Consider the following 16,969-nt stretch of genomic DNA (forward strand, 5'->3'; position numbering starts at 1 on the left):
CATATAGTTCAATTGAAGTATTTCCTCCTGAAGCTCCAAGAACCAGTTTTGTTGGTTTGGTTGTCTGGTATTCTTTTGCCTAGGAAGCAGTCTTCACTTCCAGCCCTTGCTCTACTTTATCTGATGGGTATTTCACTGTCTCTCCCCCTCTCACAGCCTCTCCAACCCTCCCTGTTCTGGTACTACCTGCTGGAGCTCTCCTTCTACTGGTCACTGGTCTTCACCCTGCCTTTTGATGTGAAGAGGAAGGTGAGTGGCAGCCTCAGAGAAGAATCAAGCACAAACAGGACCCAAGCTGATCGCTCAGGAGAGTGATCTCCAAGAGCACGTGTGTAGTGCTAGTCTGAGGTTTTGGGGGATTCTGCCCTTGCTCATTCCCAGGAATTTCCATTCCCAACCACTGGCTTCCCTCTCCTCTGGGAAGTGGAGAACACGAACCTAACAGAAAGGTGCAAACTAGTGCAGAGTTCTCAATCCAAACTTCAAAATTGCTCTTCTGGGACTCTTCTAAGCTGCACTGATCATAGAGACAGGAAAAGAGATGATTCTCTGCCAGTTAAGCTGCATGTGTTCCTATGTGCCAGTGCCCCGACAGACAGGGTGCTGCGTGATTACATAGGCATACACATGCATTGAGGCTGCAAATATACACTTACGAGGAAAGGGTGGTTGTGAGTCTCCATCAGCGAGCCTGGCGGTATGAGATGATTGTGCAAACAGGTAGGCATGCACAGGGGCACAGAGCAGAGATGGATATGGGCACTGCTTTGTGACAGAAAGGAAGCGCTCTTTATGTTGAATTTGTCTGTACTGAATCATTGGCTTTTATTATTCTGTATTCTGATTTGCACCATCATCAGACCATTACTGGTGGACTGGAGGGAAAGAGTGTTCTTTGTTGTGAGATCCTCAGTTTCCAGTATAAACTCTTCATTCCAGCTTCTCTTGGTTACCTGCATTTCTAGAATGTGTTTGGTAAAACAGTTATATGGGTAAGACCTTATAGTGGGAGGTTTCTTAAGTCATTGGGTAGAGACATTTCATTGCTACCTGCAGGAGGCATGCTTTAACCAGGGCAGAAGGTGCATTATGTATTTTATTCTCTGCTGTCCCCTTTCTCATCAGGATTTCAAGGAGCAGATAGTCCATCATGCTGCAACCATTTTCCTGATCAGTTTCTCCTACTGTGCCAATTACATCCGCATTGGGACACTGGTGATGGTGATTCACGATGCTTCTGATTGCTTCCTAGAGGTGAGCGCCACAACTTAAATGCTAGGCAAAGCCTAGTTAGCAATGGTGCTCTTCAGCCAAAGGGTGTCTTTTGATCTAGCACAGCATGGGCCAAGCATTATGGTGTTTCACAGATAACTCAATACTGATCTCCTGACCCAGCCCAGGGTGCCCTGCAGGGACCCAGGAAGAAGCATGATTACCTGCATGCAGATTGTATTGTATCTGGCTCATTAGCCTCCTGGAGCATGTGCAGATGCACTGTCTTGGCCTGCTGTTTTATTGTTCTTTCTCCTTCCAGCCAACTAAGATATTCAATTACATGAAGTGGAAAAAAACTTGTGACAGCCTCTTTATGATCTTCTCAGCTGTTTTCCTCATCAGCCGCCTGGTCATTTTCCCCTACACGTAAGTCTGCTGCAGTCAAGGGAAATGGAAAAGCTGCTGAGACAGGATAATTCAGCTGGGTGCTGAATCTTTTGCTGCAGCCTTTGCTTTTCAATCCTTGAGCATATGTCCCAGCCCTTTGCATAGGCTACAGTGCCACATGGCTGTTGCACCTGCCTTGGGGTAAACTAAGGTGGTCTGCCTTGGAGTTCATAGAGTAGTTTTAAAGTCCTGAAGTATACTGCAGAGGAGAAGTCCTCGGCCTGTGGCTCTATCCTGCTTATTTCTGGTGGGGACCTGAGAGTTGGCTCACATGTGTTATATGTAAGAAGGAGGTGACTGACCTGAAGCTTCCTCTATGACTAGAGCTTTCTGGGGCTTAATTACGGCCCTCCTAACAACAAGCTTTCCCTCCACTGCAATTCCCTCTTTCTTGCAGAGTGCTCTATAACACCTACTATTACTCCATGGAGATATTCCAACCTTTCTTTGGATACTACTTCATGAATGGTCTCCTGATAATTCTGCAGCTGCTCCATGTCTTCTGGTCCTGCCTAATTATTCACATGGTCTACAAGTTCATCCTCCAGGGCACGGTATGGATCACTTTTTATTCCCCTGTACATCACATGGGGAGGGAGGGTCCACCTAGGCCGCTTGGGAGCACAGGAGTTCATCTGGGATGGATTCCTTCTTGCCCTAGTGAAATTATACATGTACATTCCTAGCAGTGGGTTGAAAGGAACACTCACTATTATTAGGGAAAGTTGACCAAAAAAAGGTAAAGTTTTTATGAGTCACTACAATATTGGGTCCGCTTCTGATGCTTGTATTCAAGAAGAATGCGGATTGGACTCCAGGGAAGATTTCCATGAACAAAGCCAATGACATCTGAGTAAGGATCCCAACACTTAGGCCAGTATGCTTTGCATTTGTAACAAACTAAGATATCAAGGCAGGGAAAGTTGTCATGATTGGTGAGGCCAGTGCAAAAGCGCTTCCGTTATAGTACAGGATTTTTAATTACAATGTTACTGAGATCACAGAATCACAGAATGGCTGAGGTTGGAAGGTACCTCTGGAAGTCTTGTCCATATTCCCAGGCTCAAGCAAGGTCACCTAGAGTAGGTTGCCCAGGACCACGTCCAGACAGCTTTGGAATATCTCCAAGGACGGAGACTCCACAACCTCTCTGGGCACCCTGTGCCAGTGTTTGGTCACCCTCGGTAAAAAAGTGTTTCCTGATGCTCAGAGGGAGCCTCCTGTGTTTCAGTTTGTGCCCATTGCCACTTGTTCTGTCACTGGGCACTACTGAGAAGAGCCTGGCTCTGTCTTCTTTACACCTTCCCTTCAGGTATTAATATACATTGATAACATCTCCCTGAGCCTTCCCTTCTCCAGGCTGAACAGTCCCAGCTCTCTCAGCGTTTCCTCCTATATGAGGTGGTCCAGTCCTTTCATCATCTTTGCAGTCCTTCACTGGACTGTCTGCAGTATGTCCATGTCTCTCTTGTACCGAGAAGCCCAGAACTGGACAAAGCACTCCAGGTGTGGCCTTACCAGTGCTGAGCAGAGGGGAAGGATCACCTCCCTCAACCTGCTGGCAACAGTCCTCCTAATGCAGGCCTGGAAGGGCAAGGGCACATTGGTGGCTCATGTTCAACTTGGTGTCTGCCAGGACCTCCAGGTTTTTCTTAGAAAAGCTGGTCAGCCCCCAGCATTTACTGGTGCCGAGGGTTGTTCTTCCACAGGTGCACAACTTCACACTTCCCCATGTTGAACTTCACAAGGTTCCTGTCAGCCCACAGCCTGTCAAGGTCCCTCTGGATGGCAGCACAATCCTCTGGCATATCAGCCACTCCTCCCTGTTTTGTGTCTTCAGCAGACTTGCTTAGGGTACACTCTGCCCCATCATCCAGATCATTAATCACAGAATCATAGAATGGTTTGGGTTGGAAGGGACCTTAAAGATCATCTAGTTCCAACCCCCTTGCCATGGTCAGGGTCAGTTTCCACTAGACCAGGTTACTCAAAGCCCCATCCAACGTGGACTTGGAACACTTCCAGGGATGGAGCATCCACAGCATCTTTGGGCAACCTGTTCCAGTGCCTCACCACCCTCACAGTAAAGAACATCATCCTTGCATCTAATCTAAATGTGCCCTCCTTCAGTTTAAAGCCATTACCTCTCGTCCTATCACAACATGACCTTACATTAAAAAGTCCCTCTCCAGCTTTCTTGTAGGCCCCCTTTAAGTACTGGAAGGCTGCTCTAAGGTCTCCCCAGAGTCTTCTCCAGGCTGAACAACCTCAAGTCTCTCAGCCTGTCTTCATAGGAGAGGTTCTCCAGCCCTCTGATCATCTTCGTGGCCCCACTCTGGACTTGCTCCAACAGGTCCATGTCCTTCTTATCTTGGGGGCCCTAGAGCTGAATGCAGGACTCCAGGTGGGGTCTCACCAGAGCAGAGTAGAGGGGGAGAATCACCTCCCTCGACCTGCTGGTCACGCTTCTCTTGATGCAGGCCAGGATACGTTTGGCTTTCTGGGCTGCAAACACACATTGCCAGGTCACGTTGAGCTTCTCGTCAACTAACACCACCAAGTCCTTCTCCACAGGGCTGCTCTCAGTCCACTCCTCGCCCAGCCTGTATTTGTGCTTGGGATTGCCCCGACCCATGTGCAGGACCTTGCACTTGGCCTTGTTGAACTTCATGAGGTTCGCACAGGCCCACCTCTCAAGCCTGTCAGGACCCCTCTGGATGGTATCCCTTCCCTCTAGCATGTTGACCACACCACACAGCTTGGTGTTGTTGGCAAACCTCCTGAGGGTGCACTCAATCCCACTGTCCATGTCTCTGACAAAGATGTTAAACAGCGCCTGTCCCAATACTGACCCCTGAGGAACACCACTCATCACTGCTCTCCACCTGGACATTGAGCCATTGACCGCAACTCTTTGAGTGCAACCATCCAGCCAATTCCTTATCCACCCAGTGGTCCATCTGTCAAATTCATGTCTCTCCAATTTAGGGACAAGGATGTTGTGCAGGACAGTGTCAAATGCTTTGGACAAGTCCAGGTAGATGACATCCATTGCTCTTCCCTTATCCACCAATGCTGTAACCCCATCGTAGGTGGCCACCAAATTTGTCGGGCATTATTTGCCCTTAGTGAAGCCGTGTTGGCTGTCACCAGTCACCTCCTTATTTTCCGTGTGCCTTAGCATAGTTTCCAGGAGGATCTGCTCCATGATCTTGCTGGACACAGAGGTGAGACTGACTGGCCTGTAGCTCCCCAGGTCTTCCTTTTTTCCCCTTTTTAAAAATGGGGGTTATGTTTCCCCTTTTCCAATCAGTGGGAACTTCCCCAGACTGCCACGACTTCTCAAATATGATGGATAGTGGCTTAGCCACTTCACCTGCCAGTTCCCTCAGGACCTGCAGATGCATCTCATCAGGTCTCGTGGATTTGTGCACCTTCAGGTTCCTTAGATGGACTTGAACCTGATCTTCTCCTACAGTGGATGGTTCTTCATTCTCCCAGTCCCTGCCTGGGAGACATGTTTTGTATGGATTGTCTTACAGTGCTGTAGATGTCTACAGAGTAGATATTTCTGTCTAAACTAGCTGTCTGGACTCTTCATAGCAGTAGTGGTAAACAGACATGCCCAAAGCATAATCCATTCAAGATTGCACCCAGGTAGTGCTGTTCATCTCTATCAGTTGTAGAGCAACCCTAGATAAATGTCTGAGATGCAGCTGTATAAACAAAATCAAAGACATGACCTACTGGCATCAGATTGGCCACATGCCAAGGACACAGTCCAGGAGTAACAAGTCAGTGCCTTGTGGGATTTGACCTTATCGCCCAGGGTGAATTGTTTTATTAGTATCCAACTGGGGAATTCTGTCTTACGGGAACTGAGAACAAGCATTAAAGGCTTGTCTTCATCCATATTGTCACCATTTTCTTTATCTGCCTTCCCTTAAGGTAGCACAGAGCAAATTTCTTGCAAATTAGGAAACAGAAACTTCACAGGGCAGAAAATGAAGACACAACTGAAGACACCCTTTTATTTTTTTCCTAAGTCTAGTGTGGGCTGAATTACCATTGCAGTTATTACAGTAATGGTAAAATGTAAACAGTAAAATGATGAGGTAGCCTTATTAGAAAGAAATGAACGATCAGGGAGAAAAATACTGAAGCGTATCCAGAATTTTTCCTATTTTATCTAAAAATCATCTGCCACATTTGATGCAAAAATATATTTGAGAGCTTTCCATATTGAGCAGTGAATAGCAAAGAAAAATCATCCTGAATGATACGTTTCAATAATGATATTTAGTAGCCCAAAGCAGTATCAGCAAGAATATAGGACATTCTACCCTTTTTGAGAGCCATGAAATTCTTGCTCCAGTCAGTTCACATTCTTCTCATAAGCCTTTCTGATCTCCAGTTTTCCTCTCTGGCTACAGGATCATCTGCACCACCTTCTCACATGATCTCCCCTAATGCTCAGTAATTAGAACTGAGCCTAGATCCTGAAGTACAAGTTTCATTCCCTCATACAGGCAGCCTGAAATACATCATTGTAATTCATGCAGCTACCTGTATTGTCCTTGGAGGCAGTTTGAATTCAGTGCAAGTTTGGATTCTAACAAATCCTGTCTGCATTTGGGTGTAGTGATCTCTAGAAAGAGCATCAGATCGAATAGACTTCTTAATATGATCCAAGAGATATCCCCAGAAGAACAGACAGAGTAAATGGAGTCTACAGGTATTTATGCAGCAACTGACATGCCCCTGAGCAGTTTCCAAAGCTCAGGTCACAGAATGGCTTTGCTGCTTTCCCTCAGAGCACTCTTTCCAACAAGGAGTGTGACACTGTTGATTTGTCCCCAATTTTGGCATCTTGTGTTGTAGAGTAGAAACAGCCTGAAGAGCCAGCAAGTGCTAGGCTGCTTTTCTAAACTGTCATTTTATCACATTGTTTCTTCTTTGTCTTCCTTTTAAGGCCATGAATTAAATATGTAGAAAAGTGGAGTACAGATCTCTCTGTCAATAGCAAGAGGAAAAATCTGAACATAAAACTGAATGCAATCAGAATTGAGTGGTTTTGTGTTAAGCTATTGGTTTGTTTGAAAGCATATGCTTTCAAACTGTCCAAAGCAGTGTGCTCAACCTACAGCCACCCAGGCCAAGCATGGTCAGAAGCTATCTCCTTGTCCCTTTTGGAAAATGTAAAAGAGCTTGATTAACTGCCTCCCCCCATCCTTCTTCCACACACTGATGCCCAAAGAGCAACATGCATCTCCTCAGTCTTACACGGTTGTCCTCAGTCCTGGGCATCTGTGGTTTGCTGCTGCTTCTCAACCTGTACAATAATTCCTAATTTTTATCAGGATCACAGCTAGGATTCCACTGAGACTGAAATCAAAGAGACAGAGAGAATCTGTTTCCAAAGGTGATGTAAAAGCTGAAAGGACACAGTAGAACTGTGTGCCAAAGGGAAGTGGCTGAAGTAGCAGATGAATGTTTAGCCTGTGGCTCAGCTAGCACTGCTTCTTGTGCAGACTTCTATGTTTGTATTCCTTCTCATTTTCATGTTTCTGTAGACGGAAAAGGACATGAGAAGTGACACAGAAGAAAGCGACAAGGACGAAGAAAGAGAAAAGATCAGGGAAAAGGAGCAAAATGGGATCACATATTTCAGCAACGTCACAAGCAACAATTATATCCAGAGGAATGGGTCTGAGCCACTGAAAAACAGAACCCATCTCACCAATGGCCACGTCAAGGAAAGATAGCTACTGTTCATGCGCTTCTGATATGGTCTTTAATGAACCCAGTCCACCGTCTTTAGAAACAGTTTTGCTCATTGTGTAGATAAAATGGAGTGCAATTGCAGTATCATAGCTGAATTCCTGCTTCCCGTAAACAAAGTGTTGATAGTCAGTGATATTTGAAGGAAGTTTTTGGTCTTTCTTCAATAAAAGCTTACTATAGGTTGTAGCCTTGAAGCAGATAGAAAAGGATCAAAGTGGTTTGACTTGTATTAGACTGTACCATACTTCTTGTTAAATGTGTTAATCTTGAAACATACTTTAAAAAAAAAAAGGTGGATAAACTCTGGCAATGTCAAGTCTTAACCACCTAATGTTGTTTGATAGGAATCTGTTTAGCCTTGTTCAACCTCTGGAGGCCCTGGCCCATTGCCACTAATGATTATGGCTAACAAGTAAGTGTGAGACTCCAAATCTTAATACGGGGACACCTCTTTTGAGAAGACAGGTGCCCCATACACACTCAGAAAATTAAAATTAAGCATAGTGGAATGACAGCTTTGGAAAGACACAGGAGAAAACATTTTCTTCTCAAAGGAAATGCTGCTGTGCACCACATGACCAGTTTTGTAATGGTATGGATCTCAGTCCCTTCTATTGTCAGCGTTATTGCCACAAAGGTGGGAACTCCAAAGCCCAGACTGGAGAGAGAGTACCCACCCAAATCATTGTTGAAAGAGCTGGAAAATCCAGACAGCTGTGTCTCAACTGTCAGGTAATCCTTTAAACCTGTCTTGGAAGGAAACACAGTCAGAAGAAAAGTGGCAAGAAACTAGATAATCTAGAAGACAACACTGATTAAGTGCTCATATTTTCACCTAGTGTGATTGGCACAGTGGGAGATGTTTACAGAGTCAGCATGTGGCAAGAAGGGAATACATTTCCCCTATCCTCAGAGGAAAAAGGACCCAGAGAAGATCTGCTGAACCTTATGGAATAATGCTTTAATGTGGCCTTCTAACTCTAGTGGGCCTTTGCCTAGATGTATCAATAATATCAAGTTTAAAGCAGTAGTCCATGAAGTCATGATGCAGTTCTGATTCAGTTTGTTTAGGTGTCCTGTATCTTATACCCTGTGTAGTCTTAGACTTTGGATTCTGTAATCCCTTAAAAGAGTTAAATTAGTATGACATTAATTTCTGTTTTACAGGTCAATTAATCTATGAAACTGAAGTATTAACAAATTCATTGTAATGAGTGCAGGGACTTTTAGACTGCCAAGGCCATGCAGACACTTCCCTATATGTGCCCAATAAGGGCCAATGCTAACTGGGGGGGGTACATGGACCAAGGAAATGCCTTTGAAGAGGTGGTGCACATGTTTAAAATTAAAAGGCAAGTGACAGCATAGAAGGACAAGATGGTTTTCAGCAATCCACTCAGTTGACCTGAGATGTGACTGGGAGCACTTTGGTCTGAGCTTGTATGTGCTTATCTTAGGTTTCAGTCAAAATACATTGCATAATTTCAGATGGGAAAAAGTGGTTCCCGCGTGGGTGATTCCATGGCAGTAACATGCTCTGGGAGGAGAGCATCTGTTCTTGCATCATCATTTAAATTTGTATTTGCTGAAGATAGTTTGTCTCTGAAACCTTGAGCTGTTTTGAAGATGGAAGTACATGTTCTGTCTACTGTCATGTTCCCTTAATCTGAATCTACGATCTTGCCACTCCTCTGCAGGTGATGTGTTCAGGTGCGGTGGTAATATATCATTTTGTACTACTGAATGTAAATGTTCTTTATAAATTACTTTTGAAAGGTTTGATTGTCTGGTCTCTTTTCTACTTCTTTAACTAGCAGGAGGTAACCTGACTAATTGCACCTTATAGGTGGAATTGTGATGAGGGAGACACATATGGGTGCCATTGCCAAGGTCGATACACATGCAGTGTGCATGAGAGGATGTTGCATACCCAGGACATGCAGCTGTACTTGGCCATGCCAGTAGAGAACTGCAGCTGCCTGATTTGTCTCCTACTAGGTAAAAGCCCTGTGTTTGGCCCTGGAACAAGGGACAATTTGGGGCACCCCTACATTAGACCTAGGGGCAGACCAGGTTACTTGGTACTGCCAGGGCAGTGGCAAGTCCGAGATTGCAGCACCAGGGAGATGCTTTGGACTTGCAAGGATAGGAGGAGAGAAATTAATGACTATGCTTTTTCATGAGGTTTTAGAAGGCTAGGAAAGATCCCTGTTGTAAAATCACAGCACCTCTCGCCCGAGGAGCAGAATGCCTCCCAGAGACTGCACAATTCACTGTGAAGCCAGTGCAGACATATGTTGATGCCTGCTGAATCTTATCCTCAGGGCTTTGCTGTCGTCCTGAAGCTTGAGATAAGCTCATTAGGAGGCGAATGTGGTTCTTGTGAAAGGATACATCAAGCATTCAGGAGAGCTGTTGGACAATTAAGAACTACTGAGTGCTGCTTTTAGCTGAGGAACTGAGCATGACAGCGATGAGTCACTGGGGCAGATCAACTGCCAAATTCGTTTTCTTGCCATCAGCTTGCTAAGGCAGCTTCTTTAAGAAGCTCTGTGTGTAATCAGCCTCCTCCCCGCGTTGCTCCACCTTCTCTCTTTACGTCTCCTCCAGTGTTGGGAAGCTTATGAGTGCTATGATAATATTTATTAATTTCATGTATCAGCTCCCTCCACACTAAGGGCATCACAGCCCCCAGCACAGAGAAGCTGTTGTAGAAAACCTGCAGGCAAGACTGTCATTTGTCTGCTGAAAAGTCCAGCAGAGCAGATGAAGCACTGGGTAGCACAGCATAATCTGAATCTATTATTTCCCCTGTATCTTTATCACCCCATGTGCACAGAAGAGGCGTGCATCACACAGCGTGTGCACCATGTAATGTTATCAAGCAGCTGTGGGAGATGAGGTGTCCAGCTCCAGGTAAGCTATGAAAAAAAGAACATTTACTGGTGCTCCCAGGCTGCTGTGTGGTGGACGAATTGAGGACTGGCAAAACGTGGTCCCCAGGCTGGCATCTGGCCATCCTAGCCCAAAATTATGGGTGACATGAATCTGCTGGCTCCAGTAGATGTGGACATCTAGTGCTGGTTTGGATCTTGTTTTAAGAGCAGTTTGGCACAGTTGTTCCCTTCCCCCTGCACACACTCGCGAAACATCAGGGATGTGCATCCACCACATTTTTTCATTTAGACATGTACGCCCACGGGAACGTTTACTTGGATGGCCACACTTCGAAAGACATTGCTTTTCTCATTCACACACACACACACACATACACACATGCGCGTACAACAGGCACTGCCTGCAGGTAAGGGCGTCCCTAAGAAACAGCAAGGCATTGTTCAAAAAGCTGAAGTCGTGTCTAAACAAGGCAAGTGGAAAGGACCTGTAACGTTGGCAGATAAATGTGAACATGCAATAAAGCAGGCCAAGAAATATCTTGAGAAACAACTTGAAAGGCAATACCAATCTCTGAAACATTGAAAAGACTGCAGGAGTCATAGATAATCAAAGCATATAGTAAGAACACTGAGACAAGATCAGGCTAGAGCCAAAAAATTCAATGAGCTGCCTTACATATGATTTCCCTGCTTAGAAGATCAGAGGGGGTCCAATACCTGACATCTTGCTGAGGCTACTTCCAAGAGGATCCATCTCAAGCTGATGGGTGAGAAGATGTTACACAGCAAACAGACTAACAATAATAACAAACCTTCAAACCTGGGTGGCATTCACTCAAATGTCAAGAGGAAACTCATACTAGAAGGAGTTGAACTGTGGAATGCCATTTTTTGTTTCAAATCAGCTTGTTATCAGAAAAATTTAAGAAGGTTCCAAGTGCAAATGTGAGGAGCTACAGTCACCTGTAGTCTGAAATCCAGTCTGGTCAGACTGGTAGAAAGTGTAATAAATTATGGAATTTGTGGAAATGCATATTAACATAATATTGTAGGAAAGAGTCCCTGTGGGTTGTATATGAGGAAATCATGTCTCACTCTGCTGGGTTATCCCAAAGAGTCAGTGGGCACATGCAGATGAGAGAACCTGTTACCTACTCAGCTTTGCAAAGGCATTCAGAAAGGTCCCTCACCACCTGAGAAATCCACCTGAGGTTACCGTGAGAGACAACAGGGGTTTTTTGCAGCTATGTATTGTTGCAGGTGCCCCAAAAAGGGGGAGGGAAAGGCAGATGGCAAAATTGGCTGATAATGAAAGTTACTCATGACGATGATGCAGACTGATTGCAGTCGGTTGCAGAAGGGTTTATGGTACTGAGGGACTGAGTGATAAAACACAGCTGAAACTGAATATGGAGGAGAGCAATGTGGTGCATGTGAGAGGGTCTCCTGAATTGCTGGGCTGAGTGTTAGCACTTCAGAATAGTTTTGGGTCTGCATCTTTAGTGGTTTTCATCATCTTCTGGCTTGTCATTTTCCCGTTAATGTGAGTTACGTTTTAATGTTCTCTGAACATGGGTGTTACGCGCTATTCGAGCTTCTGGAGAGGTGACCCTCCATGCTGAGGGGAGGAAAGGCAGGGAAAAGGACACTACAGGTAGGCTCAAAGATTAATCCAAGTGGAACTGAGGAACCCAAGAAAAAACCCGCAGGGTTTTAACTATATTAATTAATTAACTGTATTAATTAATCTAGAGCCACAGCCTCTGCCCATCTATTCCCACACACTCACTGCCTCTCCTAGGCAGGGACTGTCTCCCACCTGGAGCGCTCTCATGCTGTGATGACATGCTTACATGCAGCCACAGCAGCTGACTTCTCATGAGCTATTGTGGCATTGGAAATGTTTTAGGACTGTCTTTCTCCATCCTCTTAATGCCATCCCCACCACAGTCTGAGGGTAATCCTTCTTCTCCTCTACTCCTGCTCAAGACCTGGTGTGACTCTTCCAGTGTGTAAAAAGTGGCCTCCTTCTGTTGCAAACACTGGGTCCTACAAGAGAATGCAGGTGCAAACTGTACTGGTTAGAATTTCCCAAGATTTTCTTAGCAGACTAAGAAAGGCCTGCTTATAACTCTGTTAAGATAAAATTAATATAGAAAGAATGGCGTAGTAATTTAAGGTGACCCACCATCTATTTGAAATAAAACAAGAAAATCATGAGTACAAGCTAAGGATTCAGAAGGTAGGATACTCAACGTGCTGGAGAGTATCAGCAATGATACCTCCAGAAGCCATGCAGAGGCACTAGTCTTGAAGAAGGGCTTTTGCCTCCACACACCTGACCACACTCCCAGCCCTTTAATTATGATGAAATTGTTCCCTTTTTTTTACCACTGCCAAGTCGCCTGGAAAAGCTGATCCTAGTTAACTTCCCAGAAACTCATTCCACAACACTTGCATTATAGTCTAAGGTTTCTGTTTTCTTTCAAAACCAAACAATTCGTTTATTAAACCCAGAATTTTAAAAATTTGACATGTTATACACACACAGGGACAAGTCTGCATTGCTGTCCTCTGTTCCTGCCCTGGCTCCCTACCACCACTAAAGATGCTGAGTGTTGAATTTTGGTCCTGCTGCCTTTTAGTTTGGATGCCTGTGAGGCTGACTTTGCATAGCAAGTCCCAGATTCTGGTAGTGAAATGGCTCCCTTAGAGAGAAAAGCAATAAAAGCTTGAGGCACCTTTCCTGAGAAAGAAACTAGAATAACCATGACTTCAGTTGTCTCCACTGCAAAAAGTCAAGCCCCAACATCTCAGCCTGGTGTATCATAACATAAGGACAAAGAAGATAACAGATGTCCCAGGTCAGCAGGCGTCCATCTAGATCAGCACCTGTCTGCATCAGCAGCAAGAAGCAGATGTCTAGGAAGGCAAGAGCAGAGCAAATACACACTACATCCCACAGTCTTTCCTAGCTTCCAATATGTCTTAGATTTCATGTCTTAGATAACTTGCAGAGGAGGACACATACTAGTGTTCATCATTTCTCTCCTGCGCTGAACTGCTCTCTGTTCTGTCTGCTCTCCGTTTCCAAACCAGTGCTTTCCTCCTTTCTGTCCCCGTAACTGATAAGAGATTTCTGTGACTTCTGCCAAAAATAATGCCCTGCCCAACTGCTTATCTGTGCAATCAACTCTCCCCTAACTTCAGTTAAAAAATTCATTTATAATCTTATCTAAGTGCCAGTGGGCAGGTCCCCTTATGGTTTAATTTTTGTCCATTGCTTCTCTCCAGACTTATTTTAGGAGAAATGTTGTTAGTTCCTGCTTCTTCTGGGAAGCATTGCAGGTTGCTGATAACCAATCTGTCTGCGAAGACTATTGCATTGTTGCTGATTTTAATACAGAGTTTCTGCAGGTCCTCTGGGACCTGGGACATTCTTTGCGAGAGCTGGGCAGAGTGTGAAGCCTGACGGTGCAGACCTAGCACCGCTCAGCTCTGCCCCGGGGACACATGAGCCAATTAGCTGCCCAGAAACACACTTGATCCTTGTAAGTCTGAAGATACTTGGCCTCCTTTAGTCTTGTGTCTGCTGATTTGTCTCTCCCTGTCTCTTTCCCACAGCACATACTATTGCTTTGTGACAAAATTTCAGTTTTTCCTCTGGGCCACCACTACTTGAGAGACCATGAGCTCCCTGGTGACTCCTGCATGGCTGCAGGGAAGGGGTTGGAGAACTAGGACTGCCCAACAAACAGCCTGAGCTCTTCTGAAGTCACACATTGGGAGTTGTGTGGACACCTTTGCTCACACAGATCAGAGCAGCAGCTCACTTCTAGTTTGCAGCTGTGTTCTAGTGACATGGGACTATCCACGGTCCTTTCTCCTCACTTCCTAACAGTTTCTCAGTATGCAGTTTGGGAGAATAGGAACCTGTTGGTATGTCCAAAGTGGAGTACGGAAGGAGCAATCAGCTAAGCCTGGTAGATAGCACGCTGCATATTTGCACCTCTCAGTTTTGGGTGCATTCCAAAGGCTTTTGATGCATGCCAGAGTTTGTATAGGGATCATTGGAAGAAACCTTGTCATGAGAGATGCCAGTTCCCTGGCTTGCCTTGCTAACTTAAGCAGATGGCATCTTGGTAGCCTCTGAGCAGATTTGTGAAGGCTTTGGGGATCTGTGGCCAGAAAAAAACCCACAACAGTGTTGGTGTTACGTCTTCAGCTTACCTTGAACTACCCCTTCACTGAAGCTAAATTAAAAGAAAAAACAGGTTTTCTGGAGGAAATGATGGAGCAGACTCTCATCAAGCGTGTAGATGATTGAAAATGAGGAGATCAGTCAATATGCTCACTGGACAAATACGTGCTGACTTTCAGAGCTTCGACAGTAATAAACTGCACAGGAAAATATGCAGAATAACTATATAATAATTAGAATAAATACTAACTAATTTTCAGAAGGTCACATTACAAAAACATTATTAGGGTGACAAAAAAAGGCATTCAAAAGTTAGGTGAAACTGTAACAAAGTCAACTTCTGGCAGTTTACATCAACCTCTCAATAATGCAGGGCCAATTTCAACACTGGATTTAAGGACATGATCACACCTGTTATTTTATTTTAGCTGTCAGGTTAACACACCAGTGCTGTGCAAGAAAACAGGACTAGTCCCCTCTAATATATACCATGATATAGGTTTTACAGCTCATTTAAATTGTATGTCTTTCCTACAGAAAATAAAAGATGCCAGAAGCGACACCGAGGAAAGTGACAGGAGTGAAGCAGAGGATCTGGCAAAACAAAGAGTAATGCAGGTCTTGCTGCAAAACACCAAGAGCTGGGCAGATTCTTAAAAGCAGGGAGGCTGAATGGGACCCTGGGGGGAGAGGCCAGACAGGGTGACAGATGGCTTCACAGTGGTCTGCCTGAGGCATCATCCAATGTCTGGATGGAAGTAATTTCATTATAGTGTTTACAGGCAGTTAAGTCACTTCAGGAGATGTTTTCTTCCCTTCTCCCATTTCGACCATTCTTTTACTACTACTCTATGATTTATCCAGGAAAAAAAAAAAGGCCTGCCAGCCAAAGTCTCACTGTAAACAGGAGAAGAGGGGTTGAACAAGCTGCTGAAGTTATGACACCTAACTGTGGTTATCTCTATGACACCTAACTGTGGTTATCTCAAAACCTTCCCAAAGGTTCATGAGATAATAAATTACAACTGCTGAAGATTTAACTGACTTGCAGTTTCAGAAGATACTGGCAGTCATTGCCAGCCATGTCATGAAAGGGCTTGAACGTGAAAGATACTAGCTTAAGTAAGCAGCAAATAAGTTTTCAGTTGTATAGTATAAAATGGTCAGGCTTTGGGGAAGGATAAACCATTTCTACAAATAAGTCCTGGCCAACTGATACAGGCTGTGTTTGCTGTATAAATTATACAAAATAGCTCCTGTGTCTAAAAGATTTTGCTAACTGAATGTCTACTCCGGGAGAAGGCTCCTAAAATTGAAAGCAACTGAAATGCTTTCGAATGCACACTTTTCCACCAGAAATTATAATTTAGTCTAAACGGAAACTTCCCATGGGGATATATTCATTTTGTTGAGGTTTCATTTTCAAAATCAGAAAATAAGAGTGTTACAATACTAACATTTTAATGGGATAGTTTAGGGGTTGGGTGACTTTTCACCTTGTAATATATTGTATCTGATGTCATTTTCAGAATTTATAGTAGAACATAAAATTTAAAGTTGATGTGAAAATGGATTACACCTAAACCAAAGAGTCTGTTTCACCTAGATTTCGCATGATACCAAAGTTCTTTAGAATATCAGGTCTTATGTCAGTAAAAAAATCTTCTTAGAAACTTGCTGGAAGTCTGACATCACTGCCAACTCAAAAGCTCAGAAAATGCAGACAGACAAATCTACATGTATTTATGTCTGTAAACAATACACAGAAACCTGAAAACACTGTCTTTAAAACACCTTTTCTACTCAGGCTTTGAGTATGCTTCCAAGGGATCTGACACATTTTACACAAATACTAGGGGAAACTGTTTCTGAAAAATGCAAAGAGGTGGAGAATGAAGGATGGTGCAACTATAAGACACTGCTGTGAAGTACCGTGGTCCATCTCCCACATCTGACCTATGCAAGGCAAAATATAGAAAAAGGCAGGAAAGACATGCGACAGAAAGGCAGAAGGAACTGAGCCAGCATTCCCTTGAAGGACTTTGACATTCAGATCTGCAGGAAGCAATGCTGAAAGGCAGCCAGCAACCTATCTCTGTGGGACGCCAGCCTTGAGGAGGATTGCCTGTTGCCTAGCTCCGACTAGTTGTACTTTGCTGGGAGTGCAAGACCCTTCATTAGGATACCTGGTGTAAGGGTTTGCCCATGAATTATTTCACCCTGTCCCTGAGGGATGATGCTTTCTTTTAAAGCCCCAAATCATACAGGAGAATCTCAGCTTTTAAAAGATTTATAGAGCCTCCAGGGCACAAGAGTACAAGTGGCCATCAGACTCAAAGAACAGGCCCAGCTTTTCATTGCTGCCAGCTCCATCACAGGGGAAGCACCAATTCTGCTCTCAGCTCATGGAGCTGGCAATGCCGCA

General features: G+C 44.5%; 1 protein-coding gene across 8 annotated transcripts in view; it reads left to right on the forward strand.

The window, feature by feature from the left end:
- The window catches only part of LOC104316126 (ceramide synthase 4), a 51,915-nt gene extending 42,690 nt beyond the window's left edge, over window positions 1–9,225 (forward strand). For all 8 annotated transcript variants that reach the window (XM_069789956.1, XM_069789954.1, XM_069789960.1 and 5 more), the window contains 5 exons: window positions 157–249; window positions 1,126–1,254; window positions 1,535–1,641; window positions 2,060–2,216; window positions 7,236–9,225. In XM_069789956.1, the coding sequence (XP_069646057.1) occupies window positions 157–249; window positions 1,126–1,254; window positions 1,535–1,641; window positions 2,060–2,216; window positions 7,236–7,427 (678 nt within the window). In that variant the 3' untranslated portion in view covers window positions 7,428–9,225. The remainder of the gene's footprint in view (window positions 1–156; window positions 250–1,125; window positions 1,255–1,534; window positions 1,642–2,059; window positions 2,217–7,235) is intronic.
- The last annotated feature ends 7,744 nt before the right edge of the window (window positions 9,226–16,969 follow it).

This window comes from Haliaeetus albicilla, chromosome 8 (genome assembly GCF_947461875.1).
Source record: "Haliaeetus albicilla chromosome 8, bHalAlb1.1, whole genome shotgun sequence".
NCBI classification, from domain to species: Eukaryota; Metazoa; Chordata; class Aves; order Accipitriformes; family Accipitridae; genus Haliaeetus; species Haliaeetus albicilla.